Here is a 22899-nt window from a genome sequence, read left to right as displayed (position 1 = left end):
CCATACTTTTCTATGGCTGGCAGCTCAGCAGCTCCCTTGTTTGTTTACAACAGCATCACTCCAGATACATGAACACAACATTTTGCTTTGAAGATGTGATGCTACTACAATGTCACTAGGTGACAGGAATTTCTCAGCTGCATTATAATCTTAAGGGACCCCTATGGTATATGCAGTCTGTCATTGCATATGCTTAGACTCTTCTTGAAAGAAATTCCTGAACATCAGCTCCACTCCTAAAAACTCTGCTCTTCCCCTGGTTCATAGAACCAAATATTGACGGTGTTCCATGGAATACTAAAGCAGGAAGAACTCTTAGAGTTCACCTGCTACACCGATTGGTTCAGCTTTGGCCATTGCGGACATCTGGGGGGTGAACCAGCAGATGTAAGACCTCTCTCTCTCTCTCTCTCTCTCTCTGCCTCTGCCTCTCTATAACTCTGCCTTTCAAATAAATAAATAGCTCTTTAAAGTAAATAAATAAATAAAAATGAATGAATATCCAGATACACATCTCTAGGAATTAAGTACAGTATCCAAATACACATGGGGGGAGCAAATGTATTTTACTGAGTTGCATTTTTCCTAAAGCACAATCGGCATTCAAGTCAGAAAGAATAAAGGAAAAGTTACATGAGTTAAAGGAGATAGCACAGAACTGAATACATCTGGGCTCAAAAATGCCAGCTCTACCACTCCCTGGCTTTTTCACTTGACACAGGTAATCACTGTGTTAAGTCACTGAAACTGAAAGTTTCAGTTTCTTCTCATCTATAAAATGAGAACACTATCAAAGACACCTCACTGGATTGTCATAAAGTTTACATTTAACTGTATGGAGAGTGTAAAGTTCCCAGAGTAGTACTTAGTAGCTGTTTCTTCTCTTCCAGGCGAGTGAAAGGTTACGTATAAGGAAGTCGTTTCATAGTTTCACTAAAATTATAGATAACCTTTTATCTAAAACTATTTAAAAAACTTGTGGCCAGCCACACCCACAAACAGAAACTAAAGAAAGAAATCACTGAAAGCCGTAATTATTGTGACAACCCAAGTTACTTTAGCACAGGGGAATATCCAGACTGGATGTACAAAACCCAATCTGAACAGACACCAGAGGCGAGTAGAAAACCACTTGCACTGGAGAGTAAAAATGAACTTTCTGCCTTAATCTCAGTTGCCCTAGAAGACTGGAACTGTGTCCTTCAAAAGAAGTAATTTAGGATAGCGATTAGAGGTGCCAGTTATGGAATCAGCTAGATTTAGGTTCGAGATCTGGCTCTTTCACTCACTAGTTGACTGACTTTGGGAAAGTTGTTTTAATTTCCCTAACCCTCAGGTTCCCTTTGGAACCGATAATGATAAACTTGGGGAGGGGGAAGCATTTGGCATAGCAGATAAGATACCGTTTGGGATATTCACATTCGATATCACTGTATGTGGTTCAAGTCCTGGCTTCTCACGTAACTTCCTGTTAATGCACACCCTAGGAGGCAGCAGATGATGGCTTCAGTACTTGGGTCCCTACCATTCACATGGGAGACCTGAATTGAGTTCCTGGATCCTGGCTTCAGCCTGGACCAGCCATGGCTGTTGTGGGCATTTGGGGGAGTCAACCAGCAGATGGAAGATCTCCTCTGTCTGTCTGTGTGTCTCTTTCTCTTTCTCTGATTTTCAAATGAAGTGAAAATAAATAAGCAAAATTTTAAAGGATAATGATAAAATTCACAATAAGCCTCATAAATAAATATATACTTCCTCACATCAGTTCTTATATGAGGTGGTACAGAATGAAATGAAATTCATATATAAAACTATTTTACATAATCTACGACATATAAAAAAAAACATGGGAAGATGAACTCCCTGAATGACATTCAGAATCTAGAGTCCTAGGGATCTGAGCCAACATAAAAAACAAGCAAAACCAAGCAAAAATAAAAGGAAAAACACTTTCCTGAGCTGTCATAGCCAGCATCCCACTGTTCACTCCTGTTGTCATTTGGATCTTCTTCCATTCCTTCCTTCAAAATTCCCCACCCAGCCATGAGTCGTGGGTAGTCAAAGCAACTCCAAGAGGGGCTGGGGGTAATAAGAGAAGGGCTGAACCCATCTTCAAGCTATCCCTCAGATCACCCTGGGGTTCAGGTCCTAGACCCCACTGATTAAGAGAAGTGCCAACAAGAAGTGGATTATTTCTGAAAGTGCCATAAGAGCCCTGCCCTCTGGGAACTGAAGATAGCCCAACAAGGTTCACGGGGGTCACGTGCAGTGCCAGCACCTAAAGAACTCCACACTTCAGCTCAGCCTCCAGCGTCCTCCTAGCTGTCTTTCTAGACATGATGCTGTGGCTATTATTTTTACATTTCCGCCCTTACTTAAAAGGGGTGGTCCTCACTTTGCAAATGTGTTCTGTTTTTGATGTTAAAACAAAAGAGCAGGGCCGGCGCAGCGGCTCACTAGGCTAATCCTCCACCTTGCGGCGCCAGCACACTGGGTTCTAGTCCTGGTTAGGGCACAGGATTCTGTCCCAGTTACCCCTCTTCCAGGCCAGCTCTCTGCTGTGGCCCGGGAGTGCAGTGGAGGATGGCCCAAGTCCTTGGGCCCTGCACCCGCATGGAAGACCAGGAGAAGCACCTAGCTCCTGGCTTCGGATCAGCGCAGTGCGCCAGCCGCAGCGTGCCGGCTGCAGTGGCCATTGGAGGGTGAACCGACAGCAAAAGGAAGACCTTTCTCTCTGTCTCTCTCTCTCTCTCACTGTCCACTCTGCCTGTCAAAAAATAAAAAATAAAAAAAAAGAGCAGTAAGGAAAATTTAACTTATCAAGAAAAACAAAGAAATCCTAGATGAGTAAGAATTAGATCTGAAGATCTAAAAGGAAAATGTATCATTCTGATACAAATGTATCAGAGATTATTTGTTCTCAATACCTTTGTATGGATCAGTATAATCATTAGCTAAACCACTAGTTAAATCAACATTAAATCTCAATTCATGTAAACTATTTCTGTTTTCTTATCAAAGTAGTTTCTCACCATAAGGGCAATAGAATTTAACAACATAGTATTCTTAATAAAAATCTAAGTAAATGAACAAGGTGTTTAAAATATCTGAAATGGAAAAAAAAATAAGATAAAATATCTGAAATGGTTAATGGTCAAAGTATGCCTTAGACCTACAAAACGAAAAGCAAACACTTGAAAAATAGATGTTACATTCAGTTTTACACAAAAACCCGCATTATTTCTGATGACTGATGTAAGCTAACTATGATACCTTCATGGGACTTAGTGGAAGGAGGAACCAGGTCCAACATTGTCTATTTAGGGCATCATGGACTCATGCTAACACCAGTCTTAATAACATATGTAATTTGTCATTATCACTCAGCAAAAAGGAAAATGTACAAAAAGAAAATGTACAGAAGATACCAGGTCAGCGCACTTACAGAAACAGTGCCGTAAGTTCACTCTTGATCTCACACTTTATACACATGCATATGCCATGTTTACATCCTTAAAGAGAGAACATTAGCAAACAACTATGAAAGCATCACAGGGACTCCCTACTAAAGCATTCTTCTACTTACCATCCTTTAATTTTTTTGTAAAGATGACGTTTCTTGTGTAAGAGAACTTTTACGGGAACCCAAATCAAAAGACTCACTACGGCAACATAGGCGATAGAGCAGGAAACAATCAGCCAGTAATGTGTTTTCTCAGACGCATTCCTGGTCCTCTGGTAGGCAGTGGCAAACTGCTCCATAATCACGAGCGTGGGAATGGAGAAAGCAGCAAACTCCAGAAGCTCGAAAACCACGAGCTTGATTAGTCTGCCAGAAGCCATCCTGGGGAAACGTGAGCTGACAAGGTCCCAGAGCTTCCCCTTTGATTGTGAGCAGCATATGGACACCAGATACTGAGCTATGATCAAGTTCCTTGTCCTCGAATCACTAACCAGTGACTTTATCCTTTTATTGACCCTCGTATGGTTCAATGAACTTCCAACTTAACAACTGTGGTCTCTTAAAGAAACAGGGCCACTGTGAAAATGATCATTAGATGTATTTGTACATCTATAATTAGAAGCCAAATGAACTTGAAAGTACTTCTTGGAGCATTGGTAAAAATAAAATTTTTAAATGTAGTCTTTCTTGCTATTGTTAGCACAAAACTATTTAAATAATATTTAAACCTTTAGCACAAAATAATTTAAATAATATTTAAGCCCTGTTAAGTAGAACCATTTGAATAATACAACCTTCGAGTGGAAGGGGAGGCGTGGGTGTAATCCAATTCTCTATTTTCATGTTTTAGTGAATTCAGGCAAAAAGAGATACCCAAACTCTGAACCTTCATCTTAGAAAACTACACCCCACTCTTCTTCAAAGTACTTGAAAAAGGAGTTTGAATTTACTTTGTTAACTTCCCACCCAGGATTCTTCCTGATAATTTACTTAATCATAATTGTATAATAATTGCTATAAAACACAGATGAATATTGTTTTTATCTTATTGGTCAGGAGACTAAAATGGCAATATTAGAAACTCATGATCAGGACAAACACTTTATTTTTTAAAAAAGATTTATTTATTTACGTGAAAGCCAGAGTTACACAGAGAGAGGACAGACAGAGAGGTCTTCCATCTGATGGTTCACTCCCCAACTAGCTACAACGGCCGGAACTGTGCCGATCTGAAGCCAGAAGCCCGGAGCTTCTTCCGGGTCTCCCACATGGGTACAGGAGCCCAAGCACTTGGGCCATCTTCTACTGCTTTCCCAGGCCACAGAAGAGAGCTGGATCAGAAGAGGAGCAGCTGGAACTAGAACCGGCGCCATATGGGACGCCGGCGCTTCAGGCCAGGGCATTAACCCGCTGAGCCACAGCACGGGCTCCAGGACTAACACTTTAAGAACTATCTATATGTAGTCAAAAGCATAAGAAATATTTAAGACAATTATGACCATAAATATCCTTCCTTCCAAAAACAAGTTGTGGCATAGTGTGTCAAGCCACTGCCTGTGATGCTGACATCCATCTGGGTGCTGGTTCAAGTTCTAGCTGCTCTACTTCTGATCCAGCTCCCTGCTAACACAACTGAGAAGGCAGCAGAAAATGACCCCTGCCACGAATGTAGGACAGTGGATAAATCTCCTGGTTTCAGCCTGAGCCAGCCCCCAGCCATTTCAGTGAACCATCAAATGGAAGCACACTCTCCCTCTCTCTGTAAGTCTGACTTTCAAATTAAAAAAAAAAAAAAGAAGAAGAAGCAGCAGCCAAATTTGGGAGTGTCTAGCTCAGCAGTTAAGATACCTGGATCCCATATCAGAGGGCCTCGGTTTGAGTCTTGGCTCTACTTCTGATTCTAGCTTCCTGCTGATGTGAACTCTGGGAGATAGCAGGTGATGGCTCAAGTACCTGAGTCCCTGCCACCCAAATCGGAGAAGTGGATGGAATTCTCAGTTCCTGGTTTTGGCCCGGCCCAGCCATGTTTGTTACAGGCATTTGGGGAACAAACTACAGGATGGAAGGTATTTCTCTCTCTCTCTCTCTCTCTCTCTCTCCCCCCACCCTGCCTTTCAAACAAAAATAAATTTTTGAGAAACCAAATCTGAACAGCTGTAATCAGAACCTCACTAGGTGTTACAGTGTGAAGATGAATGAATGACAGGAGTCCTTGTCCTGAAAATGCTCACAGTCCAATGGGGGAAAAAATTTATGAACAACAAAAAAAGAACAAAGGTCAGAGTAAAAACTAAAGGCTATGTGAACACACAGGGGAACTTCATCTTAGGGCTGTGGGAAGGGGAAGATCAAGATGGATGTGGGATTTTAGGGAAAGGTGACATTTCAGCCAGAAAACAAAAGAGGCAAGGAGGCTGCAATGGTTAATCAGTCTGGTGTGGTCCCACAGAGAACAGGGGAAGACGATGTTAGAAATCAGTTGGGGTTGTGGCCGGCACTGTGGTGCAGCAGATAAAGCTGCTGCCTGCAGTGCCAGCATCCAATATGGGCGCCAGTTCGAGTCCTGGCTGCTCCACTTCCAATCCAGCTCTCTGCTATGGCCTAGGAAAGCGGTAGAAGATGGCCCAAGTCCTTGGACCCCTGCACCCGCGTGGGAGACCCGGAAGAAGCTCCTGGTTCCTGGCTTCGGGTTGGCACAGCTGTGACCGTTGCGGCCAATTGGGGAGTGAACCATCGGATGGAAGACCTTTCTCTCTCTGCCTCTGCCTCTCCTTCTCTCTCTGTGTAACTCTTCAAATAGAAATAAATAAATCTTTAAAAAAAAAAAAAAAGAAATCAGTTAGAGTTGATTATTAAATATAAGAGCCCCATTAAGGATCTGGGGTATGTAAGTGTATGGCAATGGGTTCTGAACACAGGAGTCACTGGATGACTTGGAAAAGGAGTTAGTACAGATGTAAAGGACAGAAATAGCACCTCCTGGAGACAGGGAAGCCAGCGAAGATTCAGCAGAGTCTGGACAAGAGGTGAGAGCCACAGCTAACACTAATGGAGCAGGAGTGATGAGGAGGACGTTGCACCAACAGATCTTGAGCCCACTACCCTCTAAGAGCTGGCATCTCTTTCTCCCCTGCACTGTCTGACTTGTAGGATGCCTTCTAACATTCTGCTAGCAGCTCAGGATTAATACAGTCTGCCTTCTCACCGCACAGCAACGTGTCGGGTGACTCCTCAACTATATCCAGCTATTCTACATAAGCTCAAATTTTAAATATACTAAAGTTTGGCAGAAGTCCTCTCAAATGAGAGGAGACTTAGAAGAATGAGTGGAGAAAAGAATATGTATGGGAGAGGAAGACACCATTTGAGCATTCGTTCTGTTGTCAACTATTTCTAGTAACACATATAATTGACTTCGATTGTCTAGATCATCCGTAATAAAATTTTTTATTTAATTGATACTAGATACAAATTACATTTTAACTGCCTAATCCTCTGTCTGGGGTCATCAGTGCTAAGTTGCATATACTTTATGTACTAATAGGAATTAAAACCTGAACTTTGTAGAGAATTACTAACTAAAAACAGTATGAATCCAGGGAAAAATAAGTGTCTTACACAGGTCTGTAATTTCATGCTCAATTTTATTTCCCTTTATAGGGACTTAAACCAGCTCTAGCTTTGTATTTCTCATCTGTGGTTTCTTTCTGGTTTATCTCTCTTCATTTCTACCTCCAAAGATAAAACCAAGAACATCAGCATTCCTGTGACAATGACCTGCGGCTCTCCAGCACATGGAATGGTTTATGTTTGAGCAGCACGGAGGCTGTGATTCTCACCTTCTGTGCACAGTGAGTCCAGCTCCATGCGAAGAAATAATTGTGTTAACATTGTCCATTGGACAGTGACTGTGTGCACATCATGACAGTCCTTCTGTTTAGGGAGAGGACAGAAGTGCAGATAGGTAAGACCCAAGTCCATTCATGGAATGTTCTAGGCAGGTTAGGCCTGTAAAGGGCCACCCTGCCCAAAGTCCTCCAACCTCCTTCTGCCAAGATGAACTGGAACTGGACTATGGAATGTCAAGCAGATTATGTGTGGACTGGCACGAACTGGACAATTCTTATTCTCAACCTTGGGAATTTGAATTCAGAAACGCAGGGGGATAAGGTAGGTAAAGTTAAGGAGGTCATAGTTTTGAGTCAGAATTAGAGCAAGCCAAACTGTATTGGACAGAACCACCCAGACATGCTATGAATACTCAGCACTATCTGATGAATGAATGAGTGAATGATCCACTATAAGCTGGCTAGGGAAAAAATACAGGAATTAGTGGAATGACGAAGTTAGCCTGAAGAGTGAGAAGAATGGAATAGATCAACAGGGAGGAGAAGCATCCCAAGAAAGAAGTTTCTATATGTGCCTCACATGTTTCCTTACAATAAGGGGTCTTTGTTCTTTGCAACAAGAAGATTTTTAGTGAAACACAAAAGCATGTTTATGAGCAGGGGTCAAATTTCACTCAGAAAAAAACATGTAAAAAGAGTGAATGATTCAAAGGAGAGGACTGAAAAAAAAAAAAAGAGTTAATCACAGAAGCCTTCTCAAAGGTGAGCTTGGGCCTGTACTGATCTTTCTGTGGGCCCAAGTCAATATCTATAAATAGCTACATCAATCTTCTCTATATATTGCAATGACATTTCATTTGGAAAATAGTTCCAGAATATTCATGGTGTAGTGAGCAGTTGGAGAGGAGAGGAGGTGGAAAGTGGGTTGCAGATGCTATGTCAAAGAATATGATTGGTATCATATATTTTTATTTGAAAAAAAAAAAACTATAGCTATGGATTTAATGGCACATCTAAGAATCCAAAAACAGACTCAACAAAATATTCATAGTGTGATCTCTGGAGGAAGGACCAGATGGGGTAGAAAGAGTTTTCATTTTGTATTAATATTGTCAAGTTGAGTATTTCACAAAATATAATTTAGACTATGAGAAATTTTAAAAGTAATTCCAATTTAATAAAACTTTTGTGGTCTAATTTTTTTTACCCTTTCCTGCACTGATTTGTTTTCCCTCTTTTTTCCTTAAGCATAAGCCGGATAAACAAATTTCACTTCCACTTATCCTGTCAGTGGTAGTGCTAGAGGCAAAAACGGCAAAAATGCAAGCAGAAGACAGGGGACAGTCTTGAATAATTGTTTGAGGGGGAAATGAGCCATCTTTCCCGCTCAGGACAGGGCTAGAAAGTATGATCACCACCCTCCATCATCCATGTTAAGAGCTTTCTCCTCTGTGCAGCCGTTCCTACCCTCCTTCTCCAAGGGAAATTGAACATTTTCTCCTTTTGTGCTAAACACTATTTGAATACTTCTGGGTAGCACTTACCTCCCTAAATCATTTCTTTACACACAGGGCCCTCCACAAAATCATAAGCTCCTTGGAGGCAGGGTACAGTATTTCTCAGCACGTAATAGGCCCTTAATATGTATTTGGAAAGAATGAACTGTAGGGGGATTGGCAAGCGGTAGGGGAAATGTGCAGGGCTTCAACAATAGCTAATTCCTCTTTAACTGCAAGGAAACGCTGGCTTTTACACAGATATTTCAGAAGAAGAAATTGTGCACAATCTGTGCCAATATAACCTATATAGTCATTGAGCCCACAAACCTTAACTCCCTTGCTTAGGCCCAGTTAAAGCTACCATATCTTCTTCTGCCGTGCCATGACTCTGTAGGATCTCCAAATGAGAAAGAAAAGACATGGTCCCTTTGGTTTGCAGAATCATTCATTTCATGATGCATGTTAGGAAAAGACCATGATCCTTTCCAAGCACCGACAAAGACTTTTACAAATGCTAGTGCTACAATATCTTCCTGAATCCGTGCATCCTCAAAAATGCATACTCTATAAAGGATTTGAACCATTATCAGAAGAGGCTGTAGAGGATTGTCTGATGTTTTTCTGGTCCAAGACAGAGCCTTTAATTATTTTAGGCTTTAGTCTTTCTCAGGTACCAACCACCTATCAACAGACTGGAAGGCAGGACACGTTGCTTCATGAATAATAAAGCAACCAGCTAGTCTGGCAAAGAAAAAGAATGTCATTAGGCCAAAACTAAGCTACTGTGAGGAAATAATCCAGACCCTCACTGGGAGACAAAGACAGAGGGAGGTGAGAAAAGCTTTAAAAATCACCTGCTCTTCAGCTGGGACCTGTTTACTCCAGTCCTGATTCTTTCCCTTCTAAGTCCCCTGACGAATCTGCCATGCCACTGTGCTGCCAGTAACTGGAAGGACAGGGAGAGCGACATCTCCAAGCCTCAGACCCTTGACTTGGGCTGTGAAGAATCTTGTATCTCAGACTCCTATTTATTGCTGGGTTCAACAACTTCCTGGTAGAAAACAGATTGGTTTTCTGAAGCTGGATCTGTGGTGGAAAAACTGAGTCTTGTGGTTAGAATTCACTTCCATGTAGGAGTGTTGATGCAGTGTTTTTTATTTTAGTAAGCAGAAGATATCATTCTGTCCAAGGGAACACCTGTTCTCCACACTTCCAACTGTCATTTCCTTCCTGCAGGCAGGAAGTCAAAAACTGAAAGTCTCTGAAATTGTTAGTAAGATCATTTTTAATCTCAAGGTTTGCTCATTGTTTTCAGTATACAGTCTGCAAAGCAAAATGTAAAAACTGCCAGGAATGTTCTGGCATATCTGTGGCTTGTTTCCTGTGATCATTTGGCGTTGATGTGCAAAAAGGCAAGCGCTGGTGGTAATGAAGCTGCCGTCAGGATCACGCTGCACAGACAGCTTACGGAACAGGTGAAAGTCTACCTCTGGGCCTAATTACTGATTAGTTGTAATTTCCAAAGAGTTGTTAATCCTCAAAAGTGTGTGTTAGCAAATAAATCACTTGGAAAGAATTTAGTAAGATTATGTTACCATGTGATATATGCCCTTTTACCAAAGTTTATAATGTAAGACAAAGTAAAATTTCAACTTTCAGGTTACTAAATATTTGTAAGAGCAAATTTGTAAGACCAACAACAATAGCATATTCTCTTTTGCAACTCTTTTATAAAACTGGTAACTGTATTCTTGAAATTAACAAAAAGTAGAGAATTTTTTAAATTATTAAAAATCATTGTGCTCCATGAAATGTTTTTCTACTATAATTACTCAGGTCTTGTAACAGCACACAAATTGTGTAAATAGGATTTACACAACAGTTTGTAAATAGGATCTTAGAACTGGAGAAACAATCTTAAAGAAAAAAAGGAAGTTACTACATTCTATGATTCTACAATTTTATTTTTCAAGACTTCCACAATTTGAGTTATCCTTTCAGTATTTCAGAGTAACAAGTTTAAGCAAATAAAACTTATTTAAATGTAGTACATCTGTAAACAATTTGCATAAACTTATCCCAAAATTTACACGGATATTTTCTCCTAAATTTCCCAAATCTTCACTGCTGAAGACTTAATATAGTTGCAGCTCTTCAATTTTTGATTACTTAAAATAACTTGAAACCAGGTAGTAATGCTGCCCATATTCTCACAAAATAAGCAAGAATAATAATTATTCACTTAATTTGGTCAACGTGGATAAAATAGTTGAAATTTCAAGTGGTTTGCCTGTATGCAGTGCTCTCTAACTCCACTGGGTGGTGCAGATTTGGTTTGTTCTGTGAAGATTTGAGTTGATATTGTGGGACTGGAATCTTCTAACCTAAGTGCCCCATTTTAAAAAATTCAGGCTATAAAGGTACGAGTCTTGTGGAAGACAATATCCAGCCAAGCACCACATCAGGCTGTTTCAGTCAACAATGAACTACATAGCTCACAGTGGTCCCATATGATTACAATGGTGCTGCAACATTCCTATTGCCTAGTGACATCACACGGTGGTACAAGACATTACTCATGGGCCTGTGGTGATGCTGGTGTACACAAACCTGTTCAGATACACAAAAACATATCATTGTGCTACAGGTGCCTACAATATTCAGGACAGTACTATGCTATCCATGGCCTAGGAGCAGTAGGCTACACCACGTAGCCTGTCTGCATACTAGGCTATACTACTGAGGTTTAAGTATGTGCTGTGACATTCACACAAGGACAAGTCACCAAAAGATAACTTTCTTAAAAGGTATTCCCATAGTTAAGCATTATAAGATTGTATCTTAGGGCTGGCACTGTGGTGTAGTGGGGTTAAGCTGCCGCGTACAGTGCTGGCATCCCAAATGGGCGCCGGTTCAAGTCCCGGTGGCTCCACTTCCGATCCAGCTCTCTGCTATGGTCTGGGAAAGCACTGGAAGATGCTTGGGCCCCTGCACCCGCGTGGGGGACCTGGAAGAAGCTCCTGGATCCTGGCTTCAGATCGGTGCAGCTCTGGCCATTGCGGCCAATTGGGGAGTGAACCAGCAGATGGAAGACCTCTCTCTCTCTCTTTTTCTCTCTCTTTCTCTCTTTCTTTCTCTCTTTCAGTCTCTCTTTCTCTGTGTAACTCTGACTTTCAAATAAATAATCTTTAAAAACAAAAAATATTGCATCTTATATTCTGTACATGTGGCCAATTGAGCTTTATAAACATTCAATGAGGCAAGTCAAGGGCTTCACCTCATCAAAAGCTCCCCTCCCCCAGTGGCTTCCCAGCTTTAACCTCATAGGGTTAAAACAGAGGGAACCTTCCTTGTCATACAGATAGCAGGGACCCACCAATTTGCCATCACCTGGTGCCTCTCACAGTGTGTCTTATCAGGAAGCTTGGCCCAGGACCCAAACCCAGACACATGGCAAGTGAGCATCGTAAGCATCGTCTTAACTGCTAGCCAAATGCCTGTCCCTAGACTCTTTTCAGCGTCCTAATGAAAAAAACTATTAAACTTGCTACAAAACATTTCCAGCCTAGCTGGAAACAATATTAGTTCTTATGACTTCTTAAACTATTAAATTCTAATCTCGTACTGTAGTTTCAAACTTAAGTGTTTTATTTCCCTTATTCATTTGTAAATAAATGAATTATATACAACACATTGACAATATCTTGGGAAGACCCTAAGACTACCAGTTTCAACAATTTGTCATGAGGACTCACAGGACTCAGAATATTGTACTTGAAGCAAACTTAGTGGTGAGAGAAGGTGTACAGGATGAAGTTCAGGGGAAAGGAGGCACAATCCAAGGGCCTTCTCCCAACTGAGTCACACGGGTAATGGACATGATTAGTCCTCGAGTAACAAGCAGTGACAACACAGGAAATGTTGCCAGCAGGAAAGCTCACTGGAGACCCAGTGCCTGGGGTTTGCACTGGGCACGGATTCTGTAGGTACTCCTGGCCTAGACTCCCAGAAGGAAAACAAGGGCTCAGCATAAACCTCGTAAGTTGGGCAAATCATTTAGGCATAGCAAGCTACTTTTGTCAGTTCTGGGAACAGTGGTAACATTCCCCAAAACCAGGTTCCCAGACGGCAGCTAAGGGAAACCTGGTAATAGGTCTTTCAAAAGAAAGCAGTCAGACTTGCTGTGTTAACTTTTCTGTCCAGGACTCATCTGCTGAATTCATCTTCAATTCTGTTATTGTTAAATTGAGACAATCAGAATTAAAGAAATGAGGAATACATACAAAGAATTGGGGTTATATTTTATAACTGTTTACATTTATGTTTTCAAAAAGTCACCATTCATTGGAGCAAATTTTTCAGTCCTGTGTTATTTAATTGTAGACAAACTAATTACATGTAAACAGCTAGCTAATCATAATAAATACAGAAGTAAAATACATGGTTTAAATTACTACCACAGATATGCTTTAGTTTCTATTTTTAATAGTTACTTAGAATCTGGCATAGGCATTAATCTAAATGCCTCTCCTCCATTATGATAACACGACTTTGAACTTGTATCACAGGGCCAGTATCAGACTATTGATAGATTGATTTGGACTGGTAATAAATCCATTAGCCTCAATAATTAAGGATGTTGAATGACTGGACAAATATAATTATTAGTAGGATCTAGGTTTGCTGATGCTGTAAAGTTTTGGCAAGACTCTGGCCAAGCCTGAGATGAACACCTGGACTCAGCACTGTGCTGTAAGAATGAGTTGTGGTGCTATGACAGGGCCCCAAATCACACTCGACATACAAGAGGCTGTGCCCCTAGGGACAGAAGAAAGGAACACATTAATCAACATATCACCAGTCTCCTTTATCATCTTTCCTGGGAGATGCCAATGATTGTAACACATGGGATCCTGCTAGAATATTTTCTAAAGGGGGCCAGTGCTGTGGCATAGCAGGTTAAGCCACCACCTGCAGCAGTGGCATCCCATTTGGCTGCTCTACTTCTGATCCAGCTCCCAACTAATAGCCTGAGAAAGTAGCAGAGGATGGCCCCTGCACCCACTTGGGACGCCTTAATGAAGCTCTTGGCTCCTGGCTTCAGATCAGCCCAGCTCCAGCCAATGCAGCCATTTGGGGAGTGAACCAGTGGATGATAGCTCTCTCTCTCTCCCTCTCTTTGGAACTCTCCCTTTCAAATTAATAAACAAACCTTAAAAAAAAAAGAATATTTTCTTAATACAAAGTGTTTTGAAGAACATGTAGACTTATAGGTAATCATATAGGTTCCTGGCTAATTTTTTCCTATGTTCAGGAATATCATCTGTAAAATTTATCCATCTTCACAGCTCCTAGCTATAATGACAATATTAAGAGGCTCCATTGGTAGGGTGGAGCAAGATAACAGAAAATCTTGATATTAGGCTAGGGAAATTTAGACTGACTCTAGAGGACAGGTGTTCAAAAGACAGGCTACATAAATGAGTTCTAAGTGTCTCTGAAGCACCTGCAAATAGGTGTAAAACTTTAGGCAGGAGCACTGGAAGTTCCATATCTTTATTCAGCTTTTCAAAGGGGACTGTGATTTCAGAACGTTAGTGAAGCCTTAGACCAAATGAGTAAGGTGACTTACTTCAAAAGGAGGAGGTTCTATCATATAATACATGGAATCCTGACCAGAATATTTTAATAGTCTTTATTTTGAAGAACATATAGACTTAACGGAAATTATAGAATCACTGTTGTCCAAACTAGTGAGACTGAAGGATGACTTGGGGCACTTGATACACTACAGCTTTCTAGTCCTATCCCAGATCAATTAAATCACAATCTCCATGCAGATAGACTGGGAATCTGTATTCTAACAACTATGATACAGTGTGGGGAATAGAATATTTTAGTTTTTCTAGAATTATGCCAGGCTAGACATTTTATAGCTGCATAATTTTTATGGAATTGTTTCTAGTGATAAAAGTCTGTATTACTCTCTAGTTCCTGAGGTTTGACAAGAAAATGGTACTTCAGGGAATCATTTCTGATGCTGCTAGAAAATAAAGCTCTGAAGTTGCTTGTATATAAATTATCTTCTCCAGAAAATTCAAATTATTATTTAAAAAAAAGACATACATGATTCATTGCTTGGGTCTCTAGCAGTAAATTAAACATGAGGTCAACAGCTAACAGTAGTATACCATATCAGAAAATTAGCAACAGTTTGCTCATCCTTCAGATTCTGCCAAGATATAGCAGTTGCTGATCCTATGATAGTTGGGCCAATCAAGAAGAATCCACATATCAAATAAATCAAAATTCAATAGTGTCAGAGCTTTCCAAAGTCATGGAAAGGCAAAAAATCAGAAATTGACTGTCTTGTAACATTAAGTCCTTTCCCAAATCACCTGCATGAACCCTAGTTAACCTTCAGTTAAATGTCTATTTTAGATTTTTCAAGATTCAATCTCAGCAGCACCACCTACTGATAATTTAAATTTAGTATTTTACATAAATTCTTAGCAACATAAATATTAAATAATCAGTTATAAAAATAACCAGAACATGCTTGGCTTTTCACAAAATAATGTATGTAACTGCTAGAGCAAAAATTTAATATTTTAATATTAGCATTCTTCAGGTGGAAAAATCAAGTTGCATTAAATGACAATGCATGGCTCAATAAAAAATCTCCCTGGCACACTGTCTTGTCTCCATTTGTCATCGTGCCCTTTGGAAGCCACCCCCCTTCTGTATTCCAATTGGGTTCAGCCAATGAGGGAACTGAGGGAGACTAGAGAACAGCAGAAAACTGGGACATTTATCCCCTTTGTCTATCTTTCCTGCCCACTGTACTAGCTAATGCCCTGTCAGTCTGTCCCTTCTCCACAGTCCAGCTCTCACTGGAATCCATGCACTCACCTCTTGCCCCTATTGGCCTGGGTGTGGTGACAGTGGGGTGCGTCAATGCTCCTGTCTGTTCCTTTAGTCTTTAGTAATTCTTTCATGAAAGCCTGTTCAGCTGAACTTCCTTGAGGGTCCTGGCTATCCAGTCCTTTGGAGACTCAGCCTGCATTCTGTAAAATGAAATTGATCATTCATTCAACACTTATTTTTTTAACTTTTTATTAAAAAGATTTATTTTATTTATTTGAAAGACAAGAGTTACAGAGAGAGGTAAAGAGAGAGAGGTCTTCCATCCGATGGTTCACTCCCCAATTGGCCGCAACAGCTGGAGCTGAGCTGATCCAAAGCCAGGAGCCAGGAGTGTCTTCTGGGTCTCCACATGGGTGCAGGGGCCCAAACACTTGTGCCATCTTCTACTGCTTTCCCAGGCCATAGCAGAGAGCTGGATCAGAAGAGGAGCAGCCAGGACTCGAACTGGCACCCATATAGGATGCCAGCGCTTCAGGCCAGGATTTTAATCCGCTGTGTCACAGCACTGGCTCCTCATTCAACACTTATTAACTGAATACTATGAAAGAATTTTGTCCTTGGTGCAATGGCAGGTACAGAGAAGAAAAGATTCCATTATTATCCTAAAGAAACTCATATTAACCTACATAAGGGGATTTGGGTTTACAAGAAACTTTTTAAAGAAAAATGTTGCAACATGACTGTTTTAATCTCTATACACAATTTCTTATTAATTCTGAGTACCAAATAGGCAAGCATTTGGGCCAATTATGTTTCCATAGTTGCCTGCAAGAGTTTGACCTGGTTTATCACTGTCAGATTAGAATCCTAAGGTTTCTTTAAACAATCCTAAATAAGCCAGTCAAAAGCCTCAAACCAGATAAGGAGTTTTGTCTAGCCGGGAAGGCACCTATGTCCCACACTGAAGCACCTGGATTCTGGCTCCAGCTTCCTGCTAATGCAGACTGGGGGAGGCAGCAAGTGATTACTCAAATAATTGGGTTCCTGCCACCCATGCTCCCAGCTTCAGACTAAGCCTCGTTCTGTTGATTGTGAGCATTTTGGGAGTGAACCAGTGGATGGGAGCTGTCTCTCAAAAACAAAAACAATAACAACAAAAACAAAACAACAACAACAAAAATAAATAAATACCTGGGACCAAACACTTAATATATACTTTTCCAATAAGGTATTTCCACATCCAAATTCTTACCTTGGAATCCTTCAGACATACACACAATGCATACAAAGAATACAAAAATCTGTATTAGTGCCAAGATTCTAGAAAGCAGCCTCATGCTTCCCTATGGCTTCCAGCTTTCTAAACTTGTTCTTTGCACACAAGACTGAATCAATACTTTATGACAAGATGGGAGGCAGCAGAGTATGGTGATTATGGGAACACATTTACCTAGTTTTGAGCCTTAGCTATGGCACCTTTTAGCTGGATGACCTAGGGATAACTGCTAAACTCTGTGCCACATTCCTCCTCACCCATAACATAGGGACACTTATATCACCCTAGTTTAAATGACTTGTTAGAAAAGCACTAAGACAGGTGCACATCCTACAGTAAGGAGAATGTATGTGCTTACTGATATATCAAACTAAAGAGACATTATGTTTTATATCACTGGAGGTGCTACAGCTGGAAGGGACCTTAAGAGATATAATTATCTCATGATGATGGAAAAACTAGGCCCAGAAAAGGAAAAAGCAATAAGCCATCATAGAAGTTATGATCATTTCAGATAACCTCATTCAAGAAGATCATCTGGTCATTGATACAGCATACTTCAGAAATAAATGGAATTTTATCTAATAAAACAAATCCCCACCTCTCCCTGATACACATCAGGAATTTATAAAAACACATGGGTACCCAAATCAATACTGAAAAGGTTTAGCCATGAGAACTCTCACATGGAATTAATCAGAATTAAATTCTGATTCACAATAAATAACTTCTTGACTATTACAATTGTCCAACACAACTGGAAAGACCTATGAAGGGTCTGAGATTTCACCCGACTTGTCAGCCTGCCACAGTGTCATAGTTCTGAATGCCGACAGAAGACACAAAAGGCAATATTCCAAGACAAAGGACTACACTACTCATGGCAGTAGTATTTTCAGGATTGTATAACTCACAGAAGTAGCTTCAGCATTTTCTTCTGCCGGTTCTCTAAGCCCAGGAGATTTAAGGCCAGGGAACCTTGCACATGCAGTGAGTTGCAGAACAAAAGAGGAACCCCAGGCTTAGGGAACCAAACTCTTTTATAACAAGAAACTTGCCTTGCCTGGCCTTTCTTTGCTCTGCATGGAGGCACTGATTCTTTCAAGGCTATAAGCAAATCTGCTCCTTGTTCCAGAGGACATCTCTCTGCTTTCCAAGGCTCATTGTTATACAAACATCCTTGAGAATGTGGTCTAGAAAAAGCAGCATCTTTGCTTACAAGTTATGCAGAAACATGAACAAACTATGGAGAACCATCTAAGAATGTCTACATCATTCAGTTTTTGCCAAATTTCCCCATGAAAATACCTGCCAATCTGTCATTGATCTAACAGAGGCTGGGCCAAATCTGTTCACTTCATCTCACACAGTATTTAATTAAAACCTCAAGAAAAAAGATTCTGAGCAGCAGGATTAAAGGCAACTTCAACCATATCCCCCTGGCCCTGCACCCAGCCAATTAAATAAATTCCACAACCAGAATTTACCTTTGAAAATCAGATGGACCTGAACTTCCTTTCCCTGAAGTGGACCTAACATGGGAAACAAGCAGTCATCACCAAACTACTCTGCGAACATGAAACCAAAACAAGGGCAGGTACACCACTCAGAACCAATGCCTTATACATCACCACCTAAGGAACAGCTGATTGAAGGGGCTGGACTCTCAAATTACATTCGCTAAATGTCACCAGATTTATCCTTTGTGAGAGTTCCATGGTTCTGTATGCCACTGCCCCACTCCGCCTCCACTCTCTCCCCTTCCCAGCCCATGTTTTCTATTGCTATAAAACAACTTATACATGTAGTGACTTCAAACAGCATACATTAATTACCTCAGTTTTTGAGGGTCAGCAGTCTGGACATGGCTTAGCTGGTCAATATGCTGGCCAGGGCTATATTCCTATCTGGAGGCTCAACTTGGTAAGGGACTGCTTCCAAGTTCAGCCTGCTGGCGCAATGGAGTCTTATGTGACATAACACAAATATAGGCGTGACATCCCTAGTCATCTTATTGGTCGTTGGCAAAAATTCCACACACTTCAAGGAAATTAAAAAGGGCATGAAATTCATGAAAACACGATCTTCGGATTCCCCTAGAATCTGCCACAGCAGGTTAGACACGTTCTTTAGGATTACAATCAGGTCCTGGAAAGCCATATGTCAGTACTGTCCAAACAAACAAAATGTTCAACTTTTAGTAGTCACATTAGGAAAGTTAAAAAAAAAAATACACACACAACAGCAGTACTTTATGTGATGCAATGGCTATTGTGGGCAAAACCATGACACTATGTTTAAGGGGGGAAATAGTCTTTGTTTCTGTATTTCAATTTTAAATTAGTTCAAATTAAATAAGATTTAAAATTGAGCTCCCAATTGGCTTAAGGTTTTCATCATGAAGGGATGCTGTATTTTATTACTTTTCTGGATCTATTGAAATAACCATATAGTTTTCATTCTTCAATTTGTTAATGTGATGTCTCACATTTAGTGATTTGCATATGTTGAACCACTCCTGTATACCAAGGATAAATCCCATTTTGTCCAGATGTATGATCTTTCTGATGTTTTATTGGATTCAATTGGCTAATATTTTCTGGAGGCTTTTTGCATGTATGTTCGTCAGTGATATTGGTCTATAGTTCTCTTAATTTCTTATATCTTTTTCTGGTTTAGGAATTAAGATATGATGGCCTCATACCAGGACACTGGGAGAACTCCCTCCGATTCAGCTGTTTTGAATAGTTTGAGAACTGGAATCAGTAATTGCTTAAAGTCTGGTAGAATTTAGCGGTGAACCCACCTGGTCCTGACCTTTTTTTTTTTTTTTTGGGCGGGGGGGTCTTTTTTACTGCTTAAATATCCACCTTGGTTATTGGTCTGTTTTAGTTTTCTGTCTTCATGACTCAATTTTGGTAGATTGTATGTGTCCTGAAAGATATCCATTTCACTTGCATTTTCCAATTTATTGGCATACAGCTCTTTGTAGAAACTCCTGATGATTCTTCTGCAGTATCTGTTGTTACATGTCCTTTTTCATTTTTGATATTAATTTGGGTCTCGTCCCTCATTATTGGTTAGTTGGGCCAACAGTGTATCAATTTTATTTTTCAAAAAACACAGCTCTTCATTTCAGTGATCTTTCATATATTCTGTTTAAATTTTATTACATCTCTAATTATTTCTTTCCTTCTACTAATTTGGGGTTTGGTTATTTTTCTAGGTCCTTGAAATGAATTGATAGCTCATTTGATGCCTCTCCAATTTCTTGATATAGGCACTAATTGCTATAAACCTCCCTCTTAACAGTTTTTGCTGTATCCCATAAGTTTTGATACATTGTATTATCAGGTTCATTCTGTAGAGTTTCAAATGAGCCAAAACACAGACATTTTCATCCAGAGTGCTGTCAGACAGCTGCAGCCGGCACTTTTTATTATTTAGTCTAGGGTTCAACTAGTAACATAACCATTAGGAATGTACAGCGGACTAATCGTTAAATAACAAGCAGGCACAAGCAAGAGAGGTAAGCGCTGTGTGACACATTTATAGTGGGAAGCAAAAGTTTAAGTTGCTACTGGCAGTCATGAGCTCAACATCTATATCCTTGGAGTTTGGTAAGGCATTTTCCTAAAAGCAGTATCTAATAATAACCCAAATCTTCTGCTTACTGCAGCTGCATTCCATTTAGGGAGATATGCCTTCACAAGGCTCGTTTAGGTAGAAGCAGGACCACAGACATGTCCAATATTCAGGAGGCTATGGCCTCACTGTGAACACAATATCCACTACATCATTTGTTCCCAGTAATTTTTTGATTTCTTCTATGACCCACCATTCATTCAAGAGACTGTTACTCAGTCTTCATGTATTTGTATATTTTCTAAAGACTCTTACATTGTTAATTTCCAGCTTCATTCCATTGTAGTCAGAAAAGACATATGATTTCAATTTTTTTGAATTTGCTCAGACTTGCTTTATGGCCTAGCTTATGGTCTAGCCTTAAGAAAGTTCCATGCACTCATAAAAAGAATGTGGATTCTGCAACTGTAGGATAAAACATTCTGTAGATGTCAGTTAGGTTCATTTGGTTAAATAGTGTCAATTAGCTCTGTTGTTTCTTTGTTGATTTCCTGTCTAGTTGATCTGTTCATTGATGAAACTGGTGCTGTAATCCCCCATTACTACTGTATTGTATTTCCCTTTATATCCATTAACATTTATTTTAAATAGGCAGGCACCCTGGTATTAGGTGCATACATTTATCAGTCACATTCTCTTATTGAATTGATCCTCTAATCATTACATAATGTCTTTGTTAAGTCTATCTTGTCTGATATTAGGCGGCTACACCTGCTTGCTTGTGCTTTCCATTAGCATAGAGTATCTTTTCCCATGCCTTCACTTTCAGTCTGAGAATATCTTTGTCAGTGAGGTGTTTCTTGTAAGCAGCACATAGATAGGTCTTGTTTCTTAACCCCTTCAGCGAGTTTCTTTTACTTGGAGAATTTAGACCATTTACATTCAAGACTACTATTGATAAGTAATGACTTGGCCCAGCCATTTTTCCATAAATATTCCAATTGTTTGCTTTGGATTTACTTTGCAGTTTTACTAATTTTTCTGCCTTCACATTCTTTATGATGATGACTATCGTTTCTGTGTGTAGCATATCCTTTAGCACCATTTGTAAGGCTGGACGAATAAAGACAAATTCTTTCAATTTGTTATGGAAAGCCTTTATTTCACCTTCATTTATAAATGAGAGCTTTACAGTGTACAGTATTTTGGATTGACAGTTTTTTTTTTTTTTTCTCTTAAGACTTATACTCTCTCTCCATTCTCTCCTAGCCTGAAGAGTTTCTGGTAAGTGAGCTGTGAGTGTAATTGGAGATGCTTTGAAGGTAATATGGCATTTCTCTCCTACATACTTAGAATCTTTCCTTTGTTGTACTCTTGAAAGTTTGACTACAATATGCTGTGGTAAAGATATTTTCTGGTCATGTCTATTTGGAGTTCTGTGTGCTTCCTGTACTTGGATGTCCCTTTCTCCAAATTTGGGAAGTTTTCTATTATTATTTCACTGAATAGGCCTTCTAGTTCATTCTTTCCACACCATCAGGAACTCCTAAGACCCTTATGTTGGGTCTTTTGATAGCACCCCATAAATCTGTTTATAATTTTTAATTTCATTTTTTGGGGGGAGGAGGCCTAAAATATTTCCAAAAATTTGTCTTTTAGCTCAGATATTCATTCTTCTGCTTTACCAAGTCTGTTAAGGCTTTTCACTCTTTTTCATTTGACATATTGAATTTTTCATATCTAATATTTTAGTTTGATTTTTCTTCGAAAGATCTCATGTGAATATTTTTCACCTAAGTCATGTATGGATTTAACTTGTGAATTTGCTTCTGAATAATCCTATGATCATTCTTTTGAATCCCTTTCATCAATTTCTTCGCCTTCATATTCTAATATTGAAATGTTTTGGGGTTCCTTTGGGGGAAGTCATGTTGTATTCCTTGTTCTTGTTTATTGTATTTTTGGATTTATTTTTAGACTTTCATGGAAACATTTTTTGGTTTTCTCCACTGATGGGTTTTATCTTTGAATTACACCTTTGTGACTTAGTGGAGTGTCTGTTCCTTCATAGAATACCCAGAGGTGTGTGTACTGAGTGTGGCCAGAGAGCTCTGGTCAGTGTTCAAGTGTCGAGGGAGACTCCAAGTTAGGTGTGGTAGATCTCCTTTATTGCCAGCAGGGAGGAGAGTATGATCACACCTGTTGGTGTAATCACCACCTCACCTCCTCCCTTTCAAGGTGATCCATGCCCAGGGTTAGCCTATAGTGGATACAACCCTCATCCATGCTGGCACATGACCCACACAAATGATCTGTGCAGTCTTCAGCATGAGCATTGAACCCTCTGCAATGACCCACTCC

General features: G+C 40.0%; 1 protein-coding gene across 2 annotated transcripts in view; it reads right to left on the bottom strand.

Annotated features, from left to right (window-relative positions):
• Positions 1-17666, bottom strand: part of TMEM236 (transmembrane protein 236) — a 53861-nt gene extending 36195 nt beyond the window's left edge. The window contains exon 1 of one of the 2 annotated variants that reach the window (XM_062210523.1): positions 15723-17666. In XM_062210523.1, the coding sequence (XP_062066507.1) occupies positions 15723-15808 (86 nt within the window). In that variant the 5' untranslated portion in view covers positions 15809-17666. Of the gene's footprint in view, positions 1-3586; positions 3909-15722 lie in introns of those variants that run through there. The other variant, XM_062210524.1, reaches the window with a different exon arrangement.
• Positions 17667-22899: the final 5233 nt, after the last annotated feature.

Source organism: Lepus europaeus, chromosome 14 (assembly GCF_033115175.1).
Source record: "Lepus europaeus isolate LE1 chromosome 14, mLepTim1.pri, whole genome shotgun sequence".
Lineage (NCBI taxonomy): Eukaryota > Metazoa > Chordata > Mammalia > Lagomorpha > Leporidae > Lepus > Lepus europaeus.
This window is presented reverse-complemented; position numbering and strand designations above follow the sequence as displayed.